Source organism: Trachypithecus francoisi, unplaced genomic scaffold, assembly GCF_009764315.1.
Source record: "Trachypithecus francoisi isolate TF-2019V2 unplaced genomic scaffold, Tfra_2.0 Lachesis_group3, whole genome shotgun sequence".
In the NCBI taxonomy this organism is placed as follows: domain Eukaryota; kingdom Metazoa; phylum Chordata; class Mammalia; order Primates; family Cercopithecidae; genus Trachypithecus; species Trachypithecus francoisi.
In genome coordinates this window covers 13,416,268-13,431,963 of record NW_022681468.1, presented here as the reverse complement: position 1 = coordinate 13,431,963, position 15,696 = coordinate 13,416,268, and the positions used below count along the sequence as shown (strand labels likewise).

The 15,696-nt window shown below is 38.0% G+C and overlaps 1 protein-coding gene across 3 annotated transcripts in view; it reads left to right on the top strand.

Annotated features, from left to right (window-relative positions):
• Window positions 1-15,696, top strand: part of UNC79 (unc-79 homolog, NALCN channel complex subunit) — a 287,744-nt gene that overhangs the window by 39,303 nt on the left and 232,745 nt on the right. For 2 of the 3 annotated variants that reach the window (XM_033191506.1, XM_033191504.1), the window contains exons 2-3: window positions 5,492-5,612; window positions 12,759-12,904. In XM_033191506.1, coding sequence (XP_033047397.1) covers window positions 5,492-5,612; window positions 12,759-12,904 — 267 coding nt within the window. Of the gene's footprint in view, window positions 1-5,491; window positions 5,613-12,599; window positions 12,905-15,696 lie in introns of those variants that run through there. The other variant, XM_033191507.1, reaches the window with a different exon arrangement.

The window sequence follows — 15,696 nt, the reverse complement described above, 5'->3', positions numbered from 1 at the left end:
GTGAGCCCGGGAGGTGGAGGTTGCACTGAGCGGAGATCAGACCACTGCGCCCCAGCCTGGGTGACAGAGCAAGACTCTGTCTCAAAAATAAAATAAAATAAAATAAAATAAATAAGCACAACAGTGTCTGGCTCTTGTGTCATGAGATTAGGGTGGAAGATAGGCAGGGACTTTAACAACACTAAGGAGGATTTGGGATTTTGTCCTGAAGACAATGGGCAGCCCATGAAGTACTCTGAGCAGTGGTTATTGTTTATGACAGTATGAAGCAGTTTATAATTTAAAAAGATCTGTTTGGCTGCTCTGAGGAGAAAGAGTGGAGAGAAGCAAAAAGAAATCTGAAAAATGAGTTAGGAGGCTGTTAGACTTGATCAGGAGATGCTGCTGCTGAGTAACGACGGTGACGATAAAGAACAGAAGACAGTTGGGAGATGTATTTGATAGGATTTAGTGATAAGACTTAGTGGTTAATAGGACTTAGCAATGGATTGGATTAGAGGAGTGAGGTACGGCAGGGAATAGGGGCTGTCAAGGATGAACTTTAGAATGCTTTGCTTGAGTGACTAGGTGGATTACATAGATGGTGGAGTAGGCTTCTTTCTTGGGGCAAGGGAGACCTAAGAGTCAATGTCGGACATGTTTTCTTTGAGATATTTATAAGATTCCCAAGTGGAGAAATTGAATCGATGAGGCCTGTTATTCACAAGAGCTACCCTCCTGGGATGGAGACAGACTTTTCAGAGTAGTTGGCCCCTGGACGGTCCTGACAGCCCTGTGGATGGTTGGGATTGCCTATGGGGAGAATACCAAGAGAGAGGAACAGAGAGTTTAGGACTGAGCCCTGATGAATTCCAACACTTAGACATCAAGCAATAGGGGGAAGTGGCAAAGCACTTGAAGAAGGATACATTCCACGGGGGGCAGACCAGCGGAATGTGGGATCTGGAACGCCAAGGGGAGAGAGTTTCAAGAAGGAAGGAGGGAGGGATCAACTGTACAGAATGCTCTGAAAAGCCTAGGAAAATGGTGATCAGAAAGTACCCAATGGATTGGCAATCTGGAAGCTCCAGATGATTGTGGGAAAAGGACTCAGTACAGTGGTGGATGTGGGAGCCAAACTGGAGTGAGTGGAAGGAGGAACAGGAAGTGACAGAGAGAGGAGAATGTGTGCACAACTCTTCCTCATCTTGGCTCTGAAGGCAGAGACCTGTCGCTGGAGGGGGAATGGAAAGGCAGGAGAGAGGTTTTTTTCTTTCCCGTCGACAAGGGAGATTCTACAGTTTGTTTGAATCCTGGTAGAAATGATTTAGCAAAGGGGAAGAGATTAAGTCCATAGGAGACACACTGATGGATGGAGAGCCCCAGTGAGTGGTGGGATTGGTGTTTGACAGGACAAGGAAAGGAGATGCTAGTAGGTATTTGATATCTACTATTTAATATATATGGAGTGTATAGCAGGCACTGTGCAAAGTATCCACTCGCACAGTAATCACAATAGCACAATAATCACAGTAGACCTATGAAGTCGATATAATTATCCCCATTTTACAGATGAGGAAATTGGGGTTAAGTGGAGATAGATCCAAGGTCTTAAGTCAGAACTGTTTGATTTCAGAGTTCATACTCTTAACCCTTACTAATAAGATTTCCTCAGGGCCGGGCATGGTGGCTCATGCTTGTAATCCCAACACTTTGGGATGCAGAGCAGGTGGATCATGAGGTCAGGAGATCGAGACCATCCTGGCTAACATGGTGAAACCCCATCTCTACTAAAAATACAAAAAATTAGCCAGGCATGGTGTCGGGTGCCTCTAGTTCCAGCTACTCGGGAGGCTGAGGCAGGAGAATGGCATGAACCTGGGAGACGGAGGTCACTCACTGCAGTGAGCCGGGACGCCACTGCACTCCAGCCTGGGCGACAGAGCGAGACTCTGTCTCAAAAAAAAAAAAAGAAAATATTTCTTCTATGATGGTGTATTAGTTTGCTCCAGCTGCCATAAAAGTACCACAGACAGGGTGGGTAAAACAACAGAAGTATGTTTTCTCGCAGTTCTGGAGGCTTGAAGTCTGAGATCGAGGTGTTGGCAGGTTTGGTGTCTCTTGAGGCCTCTCTCCTTCACTTGCAGATGTCCACCTTCTCTCTTTGTCCTCATGTGGCCTTTCCTCTGTGTTCCCACATTTCTGGTATCTCTTATGTGTCCTAATCTCCTCTTACAAGGACACCAGCCAGATTGGATTAGGGTCCACCACCGAAATGGCCTCATTTTAACTTAATCACCCTTTTAAAGGCCTTATCTGTGGGTACAGTCACATTTTGAGGTTAAGGTTTCAACATATGAATTCTAAGCGCCACAAAATTCAGTCAATAACAGATGGCTTTTTAAAGTGTAAGGAAAGGGGTGGCGCCGGGGGGAGTTTTGAAGACAGTGTAACTATCATTGAAGAGTGTAGAAGAAGGAGCTTACTAGCGAAATGTAGCCTTAGGGTCAGTTGAGGTTGAAGATCATTCATTTATATCTATTGGGCCCAGTTATTGGAGTCTCCGCAGCAGCAGTCAGGTATGTGTGTGGAGTAAAGAGGAACTCTGCTTTGATGAGGCTCCTGGATGCTCACATTGGCTTATTAACCAGCCAAATGACCACCTCTAGTGCACAAAATTGAACTGTAAATGAGTTTTATTCACAACCTTGGTACAATTACAAATTACTATTTGTCATGGACCTTTTTGGCTGCTCTCGAATTGTTGAAAACGTGGAAGTTAAATCTATGGCTGCTAAGATTGTGTTGCATTCACCAATGCACAAATTGGCTTGAACAGTTTTTTCAATCTGTTCTATAAATGGTCTTTCATGATTACTCACCACTCTCTTCCTCTTTCTCTATCCCACTTTCTTTCTTCCTTTTTTTTTCATCTTCACTTATCAATGATTTATTGAGTACCTACTAGGTGTCTGGCACTAAGGATGAAGAGTCCACAATCTGTCATATGTCTATATGCAGGTATATATGTGTATAGTGTACATATATATACAGATATGTATACTCTCTATATATCCGAAAGACCTGAGTGATAAGTGCTGTTACTAAAGTATTAATTCATTTATTCGCTTAATCCTATGAACATACTGAGTTCCTACTAAGTACCGGTGTGTTAGGCTTGGGATAGAGCCATGAGTAAGGTATAGTTTCTGCCCTTAGGAAATTTACAAGCTGGTATAGAAAAATGAACAGGTAAGTACACAGAGACAATGCAATATGACTTTTGTAAAATATTAAAAGATCTCAAAGAAAAAAGAGACTCTCACCTCTGCTTTGCTGTGCATATTTGGGTACCTGTGGAAAGGAGCTATTGTTGCATTTGAATGAAAACAGCTATAAAAAGAACATCCTTTCATTTAACAAACATTTTTGAACGCTTGTAATCGTTGTGTAGTGATGGTTTTATAGCTCTTGGATTATGAGCGAGCCACTGAGGTGGGGGATCTGTGAGTTTTTCCTCGTTTGAACTTACTGTCCATACCCTGCACTATTACCAACTCCTTTTCTTAGGTGGTGGAGTGATTAATGGTGTTCCTGAAATACTCTACAGAAACCTGCTGAATATTAAAACTTGAGAAAAGTCACAGTAATGCTTCATTACTGTGACAGTGGGTGAGCAGACAGCATGTGCTGGCCTAGCATATATCTCGGATATTTGGAACTTGGAACTATGCATTAATATGGGGATTTTCTTGTAATATGATTTTTAAAATATAATGAATAGCAGATCAAAAACACCGAGCAGGAAATGGACTTTTGTAGATTATGCAGTTGAACCGTTTTCAAGTATCACCTATTTATACTTTATCTTAGGAAAAAAAGTTATTTACAGCCAAATACTTATGGAGTTAATTGAGATGATGTTTATAAACTTGTTGCTTTCTTTGGAGCTGATGTGTCACACAGACTCAAGGTATTATTATCTGTAATCTAGACTTATTTCTTTGGGAAAATGCTAACCATATTATGGAAATAGTTCAGGTAGTGGACGAGAGAAAAGGCAAATCTGATAAATGGTCATATTTATGAGATAAAAGGCAAATAGTATGTAGGATTTAGAATCAGTGATTAACCTGGTAACTGCTGGAAATTGCATTGATGTCAAGCAATGGACGTTCACATTTATGTGAACGTCACGTTCACGTGGACATCATTTCAGAATCATATTCTAGAGTATGTCATAGTGGAAAGATCACTGGATTGGGATCAGGAAATCTAAGCACTAGTCTGGCTCTGCCATTGACCACCTATGTGTCTCATTTTCCCCATCTTTAAAAGGAAGTGGTTATGGGAAGAGGTCTCTAAGGTCCTTCCAGTTCTGATATTTTATCGTTCTGTGCTTCTACATCCCACACTTACCAAAAGGATTCTGAGTTAGAATGCATCCAGGAGCTTATTTCCGTGGGCTATTGGGAACAGCAGGCCTTGCTTCTCCAGGACTTGATATGTCTTCTGTTAACTGCTGACAGTGAGCCATACCACCTAAAAGGCTCCCTTGGTAGCCTTAAAGATTGAAAGGACAAATGGACAGTGTTGAGAACCCTGTGGAAGAGGAGACCAGAAAGACGTTGATCATCATGGCTCCTTGGGATTTGCAAAGAGGAATGACTAGAACGGGGTCCTTCACTACAGCCAGGTCAAAGGTCAGGTCAGGAATGTGGACAATGCTGGTGACTCCAGGTAGGTCTAGGAGGGTAAATAAATCTATTGAGTCCCTCCTGAATCTTGAGAAGATCTGGGCAGCCAAGCTCAGAAAGCTATTAGGAAGTCTCCTAATTTATGAAATTCTTTGGAAGAAAAAATGTGACATTTATTTTTTACATTTTTATTAGTGCACAATCATTGTATTCTTCCTTAACGCTCATCATGTTAACCTACTCTTAACATAGTCTCACAGTTAAAGCATTTACTAAACACACTTTCCTGATCACATGTTGAGTTAATAATCTGACTTCAGTTGATGCCATCGTGCAATGGACTCCCTATATTTTAGGATTTTTTGAGTGTTGTAGAAAGACTTTTCAGTTTTCTCTTTCAGTTTTCGTTAAGCAATATTAAATATAATTCCTCAGCAGAGATTTATATCTATTATTATTTTGCTAATAATAAGCCATCTTGGGGGTGATTAGAAAACAATTTGGAGTACTGCTTTTCTTAGTGATAAAAACAAGCAATAGATAATTGTGAATAGGCTATTAAACCAGAAAACTAAGAATAATTTTGTGTACCGAATACAATTAAAAGAAATTAAAAGATTTTTTGTAATTGTTTCTATCATGGAATTCTATTAAAAATTTACTTATGTTCCTTAAAATACTGATTAAATCCTTGTATGTAATCATTTTAAAAAATGACTGTATGCCTAATACATATTACAAGATGATTTTTCTCTTTCTTTTTTTCTTCTTCTTCTTCTTCTTCTTTTTTTTTTTTTTTTTTCGCTTTTATCTAGTTGCTTCCAAGATCCGGTACTTGCAGGAATATCACAACCGGGTTCTCCACAACATTTATCCTGTACCATCAGGAACAGATATTGCAAACACCTTGAAATACTTTTCTCAGACCTTGTTAAGGTAAGCTTTACAATATCCTCTACTTTGAGAGAATTATTAGGTAGTATTGCTGAATTTATTGGGATCTAAATTTTTATTGAATTGCAAGTTTTAAAGGGCCTATGTTTTCTAGTGCTCTGCCAGAAGAGTCTGCACTCAAGTTCTCTGGGTGTATGTAGCAAATTGGATCCCAGGCCCAGATGAAAAGATTGGTTGCCTGGCTACTGCCTGCTTTCCCGCATTGAACATCTTTTCAGGGGATCTTTAAAATGATACAGTTCCATATTTGGCACTAATATAGAGTGGGATTAAAAGGAGAGCCTACAATTGCTTAAAATTAAGAATTGGAAACACTTTTGGTCTAAAAGCAAATCAGAATTATGTGGCATTTTAGGTTCATCATTAGCATTTTCTATTTCCCTAAGTGTAATATACAGTGATAATAGTTATTTTTAATCTGGGTAACACTTCACGTGTTCAACATGCTTTGCCTTGATAATGAAATTTCATGAAGGACAAGGACAAAAAATAGGACTTTTTTTCTTTTGTTTACTTTTACCATGAGGTAGAGATAGGAGGGCCCTATTTACTCCACATATCTTGATTAAGAAAACAGAGAAAACAAAGATGAACTGTTCAAGTAAAAGCTCAATTGTTTTGGAAAATAACATTGAAGAATTCAGAAGAACACCTCACGTTCCATTAAATTCCAAGATGTGGTTTCTCCATTACCACAGTCTTCTCACTTCAAATCTGATTTTGGCAACACATAAATTGGCTTGGTACTGTTTCTTTTACCTGTATAGCAGCAAAAATTTGTAAGACAGATATTAGGAGAACACAAATTTGCAAAGACTAGTGGCACTGGAGTTTCTAGCAGTTGACGGCTTTGCCAGAGGCATTCTGAATGCTTTGTGGATAGAAGCTTCATGTGATTAAGTCAGCTACGAATCTTTTGCAGTCCTGCTATCTCTCTGTTCTTATTTTTTGAAATATCTTTCCTTCTTTAGAGTCCTTAGTGATCCTGTTCTATATTGAAGGGCTTCTGCTTATCAGATTCACACATTTCATACTTGCATGGTAAGGTTAGGGCCTCTTACAGGATATTTTCCTTCTCAAATTGTAGTGGAATAATTAGCCCAATTTTCGTAGTGATCATCAGATAAATTTATGAATCAAGGCATCCAATTCTATTCTCTTGAATTCTCCTTTTGTCTTTGAGGTCCAGTTTGTCAATGGGAAACAGTTTCCTTTATGACAAATTCTGAAAGTTCTCAAAGTGAGAGACACTTTTCAGTAGGAAGCATGTTGAATTCCATTTGCCAGGAAACTGTAACATCCTAGTTGGCACCTCAGAGCTTGCGGCTTAGGTCTTAGTAATTGTGCCCAAGAGTTAAGGAATTTAAAATATTGAAAAGTCATGTTTGCAAGACATAAGGATTCCATTTTCTTGAGCAGTGGACCATTAGAATATGATCATAGGTAGTAGCACTTTAGTGGTAAAACTGGGAGTTTGTTCAAGTGGCTTGCTGGAGAAGATTCTATGCAACTGAGCTGAGTTGATTTTCAAAGGGAGGCAACATCAACAGCTGCTAATGGTAATACTAACAATTGCAACCATTATTATAGCAATACTGTCTTATAATATTAGTAATCCTATGTGTCAAACACTGTCCTAAGAAGTTAAATGTGTCATCTCATTTAATCTCTCATTATAATTCTATGAGATAAGTGTACTGTTTTATGCATTTTACAGATAATAAAACTAAGGCAGAGTGGTTAAATAAGTTGCTCAAAGTTACTTATCTAATAAGTGTTCAGGATTTGACCCTAATTCACATCACATGCTCTCAACAATTATGCTGTACTGCTTCTTCTTAGGACGAGTATTTATCATATTATAGGGACACTGCTTTTAGTAAAAACCTGGCTTGGCCTTTGGGAATGCCAACATTCATTATGAGTCCACAGACTAATTTTGGGTCTCTTTGAGATTAAAGGAAGTGCTTAGCACAAAGATTTGTCATCTTTTCAGAAGTTAAATGAAGCTGTACTGAGATAATGTGGACAGCATTTCAATTCCCCAATGTTTCAGTTCTGTCTTCCACTCGGCTATTAGCTGAGGCTAGCAGGTCAGAGCAGAGCTGACAGGCTGTAGTGAACAGGACACACACACACGGAGTGGGACTAAGAAAGCAAACACTGGGAAGGTTACATGTCATGGGTTGGTCCAGGTTCAACTGCTGGCCTGAACCCAATTCATTTTCTTTTGCCTACCCCAGCTTCTTTTTTTTTTTTCTAGAAGTACAGAACTGTTGATACATACATCCATAACAATTGTGTTTGTACTTCTTCATTTTATTTATGCTATTAGAAAGTTCAAGACAGCCGGGCATGGTGGCTGGCATCTATAATCCCAGGTACTTGCGAGGCCGAGGTGGCAGATTTAAAGGAAGTGCTTGGCACCAAGATTTGTCATCTTTTCAGAATTTAAATGGAGCTGTACTGAGATAATGTTAGAGACCAAAAGTCTCAAATTTGAAGTTTGAGACCAGTCACAAGTTTGAGATCAGCCTGGACAACATAGTAAGACCCCATCTCTAAAAAATTTATTTTAGCAATTAGCCAGGTGTGGTGGCATGCACCTTTAGTCCAAGCTCCTTGGAGGCTGAGGCAGGAGAACTGCTTGAGCCTAGGCATTTGAAGCTGCAGTGAGCCTTGATTGCACCACTGTACTCCGGCCTAGGTGACAGAGTTAGACCCTATCTCTAAGATAAATAAATAAATAAATAAATAAATTCCAAGACAAATAAGATTGTCTAAGTATTTGGTGTCCAAGATTATCGACAGTAAGATTTTCTATGACAAGATTTTCTACTGCAAAATTATTATATATTGTTTAATACTATTAGAGCATTTAATATTACTATATCATTTAATATGATCTTTATGTTCAGAAGCACTTCTTGCTTTCAGAACTCAGGTTCTTGGGGAAAAATAACAAGAAGAAAGAATTAGAGATGATTCTCACAAAATAACTGTTTGTCTTTCTATTTGGATATTCTCAATGAAGTTAAAATGATTATTTTTTTTGGTTAAAATATGCAACTTTAAATTTCAGCAGCTTCACCTGAGTCAGGGTTGCATTTTTGGAGCAATAGTTCGCTGGTATTTGTGCATGCATGCAACTCTCACTGTTCTCAGTAGAGTTTTGTACCTATTTCGAAAGGCAGAAATTAGCTTAGACATTTAACTTCAATTTATTTAATTCGTAGGAGGGAAGAAATTGCATATTACCATAGTTGACTGCAAAATCAGTTGAAGAGTCCACATATGTCCACTTAGCTTATAGTTAGACTCAAATTTGTGTTCCTGGGCGTTCCTTAAACTCTAGTAGTGGAAGGTGAGTCCTGTGTGTTATTCAGCTTGCTAGCCCGTGTGTCTGGAGCGGTGTTTGACCCAGAGAAGGGGATGAGTAAATGTTCATTGAATTGAGTTGACTTTAGTCCAAATCTCATCTAGCGCTGGAATCCTTCTAGAGCATTTACTTAATCTAGTAGTGACCTGGGGTCTGGTAAAGTTATATCTGAGTGCCGAGTTGTACTCATTTTAATTTAGCAGATACCTGAGTTCGGCAGTGGGCAACACACAACTTCGGAGTTTAGTTTTTTATTTGCTTTTAGCATTAGAAGCAACTACAAAGACCATCTAGTTTAACCTCCCCTCACTGCTACATGGGAGGGAGTCTGTTGTTTTTATAGTGGAAGCATCCTGTGGCCATATTGTCAACAGCGAAGGTCTTTAAGAATCTTGCCTTTTACCTGGCAGGACACTTAAAGGATCCTAGTCTTCTTCCTATGTCAAACATTCTTTTGGAATTTCTACCCCCAGATCTCTCTTCTGGTGCTGTTTAGGCTGCTAGCACATACAATCTTTTAACAAAATCATTACATTTGGGGAAATCTGCTTGCTGCTAACTATTCAGAAAATGCCTAATATGTTTTAAAAATGGATTGTAGACTCAGCATAATAATCTTAATTGAACCGTAATTTCCAATTGCTTAGGAAGAATATATGTATATATAGATATATCCACCATTTTATTGGTTAAGTCATGGAGTAACTGTAGAGCCTAGCATAATGAAGCAAATTTTGTTTAGTAGGTAGATTCAACTCAAATGTCAACATTCCTAATCTTAAAGGAAGTTTGTTTGACATATTAATTTTCTGTGCTACACATACCTCAGGGCAACTTCTCATCTTTCCTCACACCAACAGAGGTCTTCCTCTCTTGATGCTGAAAGTCAATGGTTGATAAAGAGAATCTCAGGAGGAAAAGGGAAAGGTGAAAAGCTGGCTGCTGGGTCAAACTCTTCTGAGCAGGGCATTCTTAATATTCATTTTGGTTGGGTTTGCAGAATTCTGGGAAAGAATTTCAGGTGGGGAAAATGGTTTTATCAACTCCCAAGTTAGGCAGTTTGGTTGGGGAAATACTTTTTTTTGTTTTTTTCTGAATAAACTTCACAAAACATCATAAAATCACAATGCATTGTACATTTATTCATGAGCCCTTCTTGAGTTTTTCCACAAATGAAAACATTTCCTTACATTGAGACATGAATGGTAATTTAAAACTGGTTTCATTGATGACTCATTTTTCAGCCATTTTTTTTCTCAACCTCACCGAATTCTCAAATCTAAAGGCAGTGAGAGAGAAGTTTTACTGTTTTCATGCTGACATTCTTCCCTCCCTGCATGTATGAAGCTGTTGTTGCTATCATTTGGGAACCCCACATATACAGGAAGGGAAAAATATCAAAGTAGAGCCTCCAAAGTATTTGTTAACTTACATCATACTTTGGAAAAACACTAAGGTGTATTTGAAAAAATTATATGTTTATTTCCCCCACCAAGAAGTTTGATCAGAGCATTGCACTTAATTTAAAGGATAGCATTAATTTATGGTATTCAGCTATTTTTATTTTCTAAGGCAAAATGTTGTTCTCCTTATACCACTTCTATAAGATCCACATTTTGTAATTTTGAAAAGATGCCAATAGTAGGTTAATTTAGGGCTGAAGTTTGGGAAATAATATATCTGACTTATAGCCATTGTGATTCTGGAGGAATTTTCAGTGGGATTAGAATCCTACAGGATTAAAACAGATTTTTGGTGACTGGGTTTATCAAGAATATAACATTAGTAAAGGCGGTATTCTTAGGAATAATTGAGTCATGTGAGAAAAGTGTAAAGTCTGATGAAAAATCTGATGGCATTTTTAATAGATACAGTCAGGTGGTAACTGGAATGTTGATATTATCCCGTTGTAAAGTATAAGCTTACAAAGTCAAATACATCACACACAAAAAGGTAAATTAAATCCCTTTAAATTACAAAAAACCACCAAATCTTAAGTTATTTATTGATAAGAAGTATTACATAAGTATTCTGAAATTATTTTTATTATTATCAATTTTTCCCCCTGGACATTGGGTAACAGAAGACAAAGGAAATCGAGGTAAATTAGGCACATGGAAAATACAAAGCATGTAGTCATTTTTCTTACTTTGTAACATATTTTGCACTAAGAGTAAATAAAAATAAATGCAAACTTGATATAGCAAGCATGCTTGACACTAACCAATTCTTCACATCACTGTAAAATTGTAAATGTAGTATCATTAACTAAGAACTTAGCAATGTTTGATGCACATACAGCAACTGTAAAACAAGGTTATTTTTATGTAATAAACCACTCATAAACTGTTATCTGCTTGGACTAACATAAGTGTACTATATAAAAGCACTTTGCAAGTGCACAGATATTATCATTCTGATGTATAGCTATTGTCTTTAATGCTAAATAGTATAACCTAATTTTACAAAACCTAAACATTTTGCTAAGCAGTAACTTCTTCTATTTTAAATTCACAACTTTTCTGCTTTATTGCTTTTACCAAAAAGGTTTTTATTTTAAAATTAAGGCTAAAAGAAAACCAATTTATTTTTAGAATTTATTTTTATTCCCATTAATTTTTTTAACTTTCTAAATTATCTTTCCTTTAGTCTTTAGTGAGTTTTGTTGAATAATAACGTAAGTAGCAGCAGTAATATATGAAATCTTACTGTATGATGTGCAGCTATATGACAGATACTGCTTGCTTAGTCGTTAGAATTTTGAAGGTAATTATTTAATAAACCACTGTTTGTATTCATAAAATAAAATGTTTCCTCCCCAACATGCAAAATTTAAAAAACACACATAAATAACCATTATCATTAGTTCACAAACATATGCTACGGACCATCAACTATATATTATTTTATAGCTTTTCCAATGTAGTTTAGCTAACATTTTAGAAATATGTATTATTTCTAAATTCATATGCCTGTTTAAACTTCATTATCTCAAATGATACTGACAGAATGTCATGAAACAGTATCATAATATACATATAGACATTATTTTGATGCAATAAACATGTGATTTTTAAGACTTTCTTAATAAACACACATGTTTATTCTTTGCTAAAACATGTTTCTGCAAGTGCCATACCTATATTTTGCAAGTTCCTATTTACCTGATGAAGACAGTCCTGCTGAAAACATCTTGTCCTTTGAAAGCTCCTTGTGATTAGGAATAAGAGCCCTTACTCATTAGACAAAGCTATTGTTTTTTCTTCCGGGAAACCTCTCCTTCACCAAACTGCTAAACTGTAAAACATGGGTTTGGCACTGAAACATGCATTTTTATATTTTTGCTCCTTACTAACCAGATAACACATGAGATGCAATGAAACTTCCACAAAGTAAACCTTGTATTATTGGTACCTCTGAGCACGAAGCTATGTGACCAGTACTAGATTGGTAGACCCTGCTGGTGTGGCAATTGCATCTTATGTGGAATGTATCTGGTGTTTTATTATTTGTTTTAGAGTGTCATTTCAATGTAATGTGCTGTTCTTTGTGTCTTTGTTGTCTCTTTTTTTTCTTTGTCCCCCCAACAGCATTTTGTCCCGCACAGGGAAGAAGGAAAACCAAGATGCCTCCAATTTGACAGTGCCCATGACCATGTGTCTTTTTCCTGTGCCATTCCCACTCACCCCATCTCTAAGACCGCAGGTCAGTTCCATCAACCCTACTGTTACTCGCTCCCTCCTTTACAGCGTCCTGCGAGATGCTCCCTCAGAACGCGGCCCGCAAAGTCGTGATGCTCAGTTGTCAGACTACCCTTCTTTGGACTATCAAGGCCTCTACGTGACTTTGGTGACTCTCCTGGATCTAGTTCCTTTACTACAGCACGGCCAACACGGTGAGCACTTAGCTGAAACCTTTGTCAATGTACATGGATACTTATGAATGTATATGATGCCGAGCAAGGGGCTCGGAGATGGTCACTTTTGTAATCAGTCACCTGAAAGGGCTTTGTGTGGCTAGAAACACTACACTGAAACTTCATTATGGTGCTTCCCATAGTATCATTTTACACTGCTTTATTGCCAGACGGATGTTATCCAAGTGGAGTATTGGGGGAGAATGGGGCTGGAGAAAGGAGGAAGACATATAACAAGAAACTTTCTCTTCTTTCCTGATGAGTTATCATGGGGACTCTTGTTGAAATTATGAGTGGGGAGATAAGACTTTAAAACTGACACCCAGAAAATTAAGAAGTAGAGCATGAAGAGCAGGCTATAATCCACTGACTGATTCTGTGATTTGTGAGGGAGCAAATTCTCTAGGACCCATTTTTTCCTGTCTCTTTAATAAAGTCAGGAGGTTAGATGAGAAGTAATCTCTAAGAACTCTTCCAAATGTAAACAACAATCAAGAGTTATTATACAATGTTGTATCAAAATGTAGATATAGTATATAGTGGCGCTGTATGCTGTATTCAGCATATGGTATTAGTGGTGCTATGTGCTATCTGCAGTATGTGTACGATATATGATATTAGTGGTGCTTAGAATAGAAGCCTAAGAGCCTGCTTCTTTTCTTCACTCTTCCCCCTTTCTACTCTGTGTCCTTAGGCAGTTTCATTATCTTGCTTGCTTACCAAATTCTCCTAACCCGTAAAAATGGGAGCATCAAATGAAAAGCAATGCAATAAGAAAAGGGATTTCTGCAGATAACGCACTTTAAAACATTAGTTGTCTTAACTTCAGAACTCTGATAATTTGGTCCCTGGAAGTATGACAACCAAGGTTTCACTGTACAGAAAAATTTGAATTTTGGAAAATAAGTGGGTAGTGGGGTTATTTTGTCTTTTGATTATGGCTAACTCCCCTAAGAGAATTCTTGATGGTTTATTTAGTACAACGTGTTCCTAATTTTAAAAGTTTAAAAATCTACTGAGATAAAAATGATGAAATAATAACTATTGAATTTGTTTTTTCTTATATTTACAATTCTGTGTTATGATGAATGTAAAAGGTATAGAACTTCGTAAAGTTGCTTATTGTATAATTCTGTAGCCATCTTAAGCCTGGCCACTTCTGCTGTGATCCTCTGCCAGCTCCGAGCTTAAATGAGAGGATTCTGAACATAAGACTGCCAGAGTTTACTATGCTGATGAGCTTGTCAGTGAGTTTCCTTCGTGACTACTGGCCCTGAACTCACTTGGGACCTGCCTGGGCCTGGGTTGGTCCACTGTGTTAGGGGAGCTGCCCATTATCTTCAAAGCCCCTTGATTAAGATAAAGACATTAAATTTGGTAAATTGCAGTCTGTATAATTGCAATTAATGTGTCAGTTGTGACGATTTCAGGGGAGATAATTTGTATTTTTGCTCTCATACCTGCGGCTGTTTTGTGACTTTGTGACATTGTTATTTAGCTATTGTGTTCTTGTTCTGCATCATAGAGCTTAGAAGGTAGGAAAAAACTCAGTAGATCAATCTAATGAATGGTTCAGAGAAACAATACGGCATTGTTTCTTGAAGGATGGTCTGAAAAACATCGGAATCACCGAGGGGGTTTGTAACATGGAATTCTGGTCCCACCCAGGTACTTGTCACTAAGAATCACTGAGGGGTGGGGTCTGAGGATCTGAATTTTTAGCAAGATCCTTGTGGATGCTTCTTTTGCACAGATTTTGAGAGCTGCTACACTCAGACCGGAGGCTGTGGTCTCCTGCTGGGTCCAGGTGGAGTACAGGAAGAGCACTAGGCAACGGTTTTGTCGCAGTTCAGCTGCTCCCAGGTGATCCTGAGCAATCACCTCTCTCCAGACCTCAGTTTCCTTATGTGAAAAATACTCCAGCTGGGCTCCTTCCAGTGCTAATGTTCTGTAATTAGGCTAAATGGCTCAGCAAAAGCAGCTGAGGTGTCTTGTATGCATAGCCTCGGTTAATTCTTAGTAAAACACCTGTGGATTTTCCATTTCATTCATTTGAGCTCAAGGTTGACTGACCCTGGCCCTCTAGTGTGCACTGTGGCCACATCCTCTCTGTTGCTGCCTGATGTGCCTGCTGAGATGGCATATTAATTCTAATGATAATCAGAAATAACATTAGGAATCCAAATAACACTAAGAAGGTACATCTGCTGCAAAACAAAGAAGAGTCTAGTACTTTTCTGTTCTAATGAATACAAAAGTGATCAAAGTCTTCATCATCAATCCTGGACTGATGGCCTATATTTTGGGAAGCCCAGAAATATACAAATATACAAATCACATTTAGTGTAATGGGATTTGGCCTACATGCATTCTAAAACTAAATAGTTATGGTTTTGTTGCATCTCCTTTATTTTTATTCTTGTGCAGGTAATAATAATAGTAACTGTTAATATTAATAATATCAGCTAATATTTGTGGAGCACACAGTATGTGCTATGCTAAGGACTTTACATTTATCCCATTAAAACCTCCTAACAATCCTTCTAATGAAGTGAGGTAGGTATTGTTACTATCCCTGTTTGAAGATGTTGTTAGAAAGATTATTATTAGGTGGCACTTCCTCCCATGATCATTGATGACTCAATGCACAGGGTCATGTAGCACCAGCTTATGGCTTCCCTTGTTTGGTGCTTGCTGAAATTGTTGCTCTGCTGAAGGTTGCAAATTACTTCATTGCCCGACACTCCAGATGGTTTGATTGATGGAGCAGA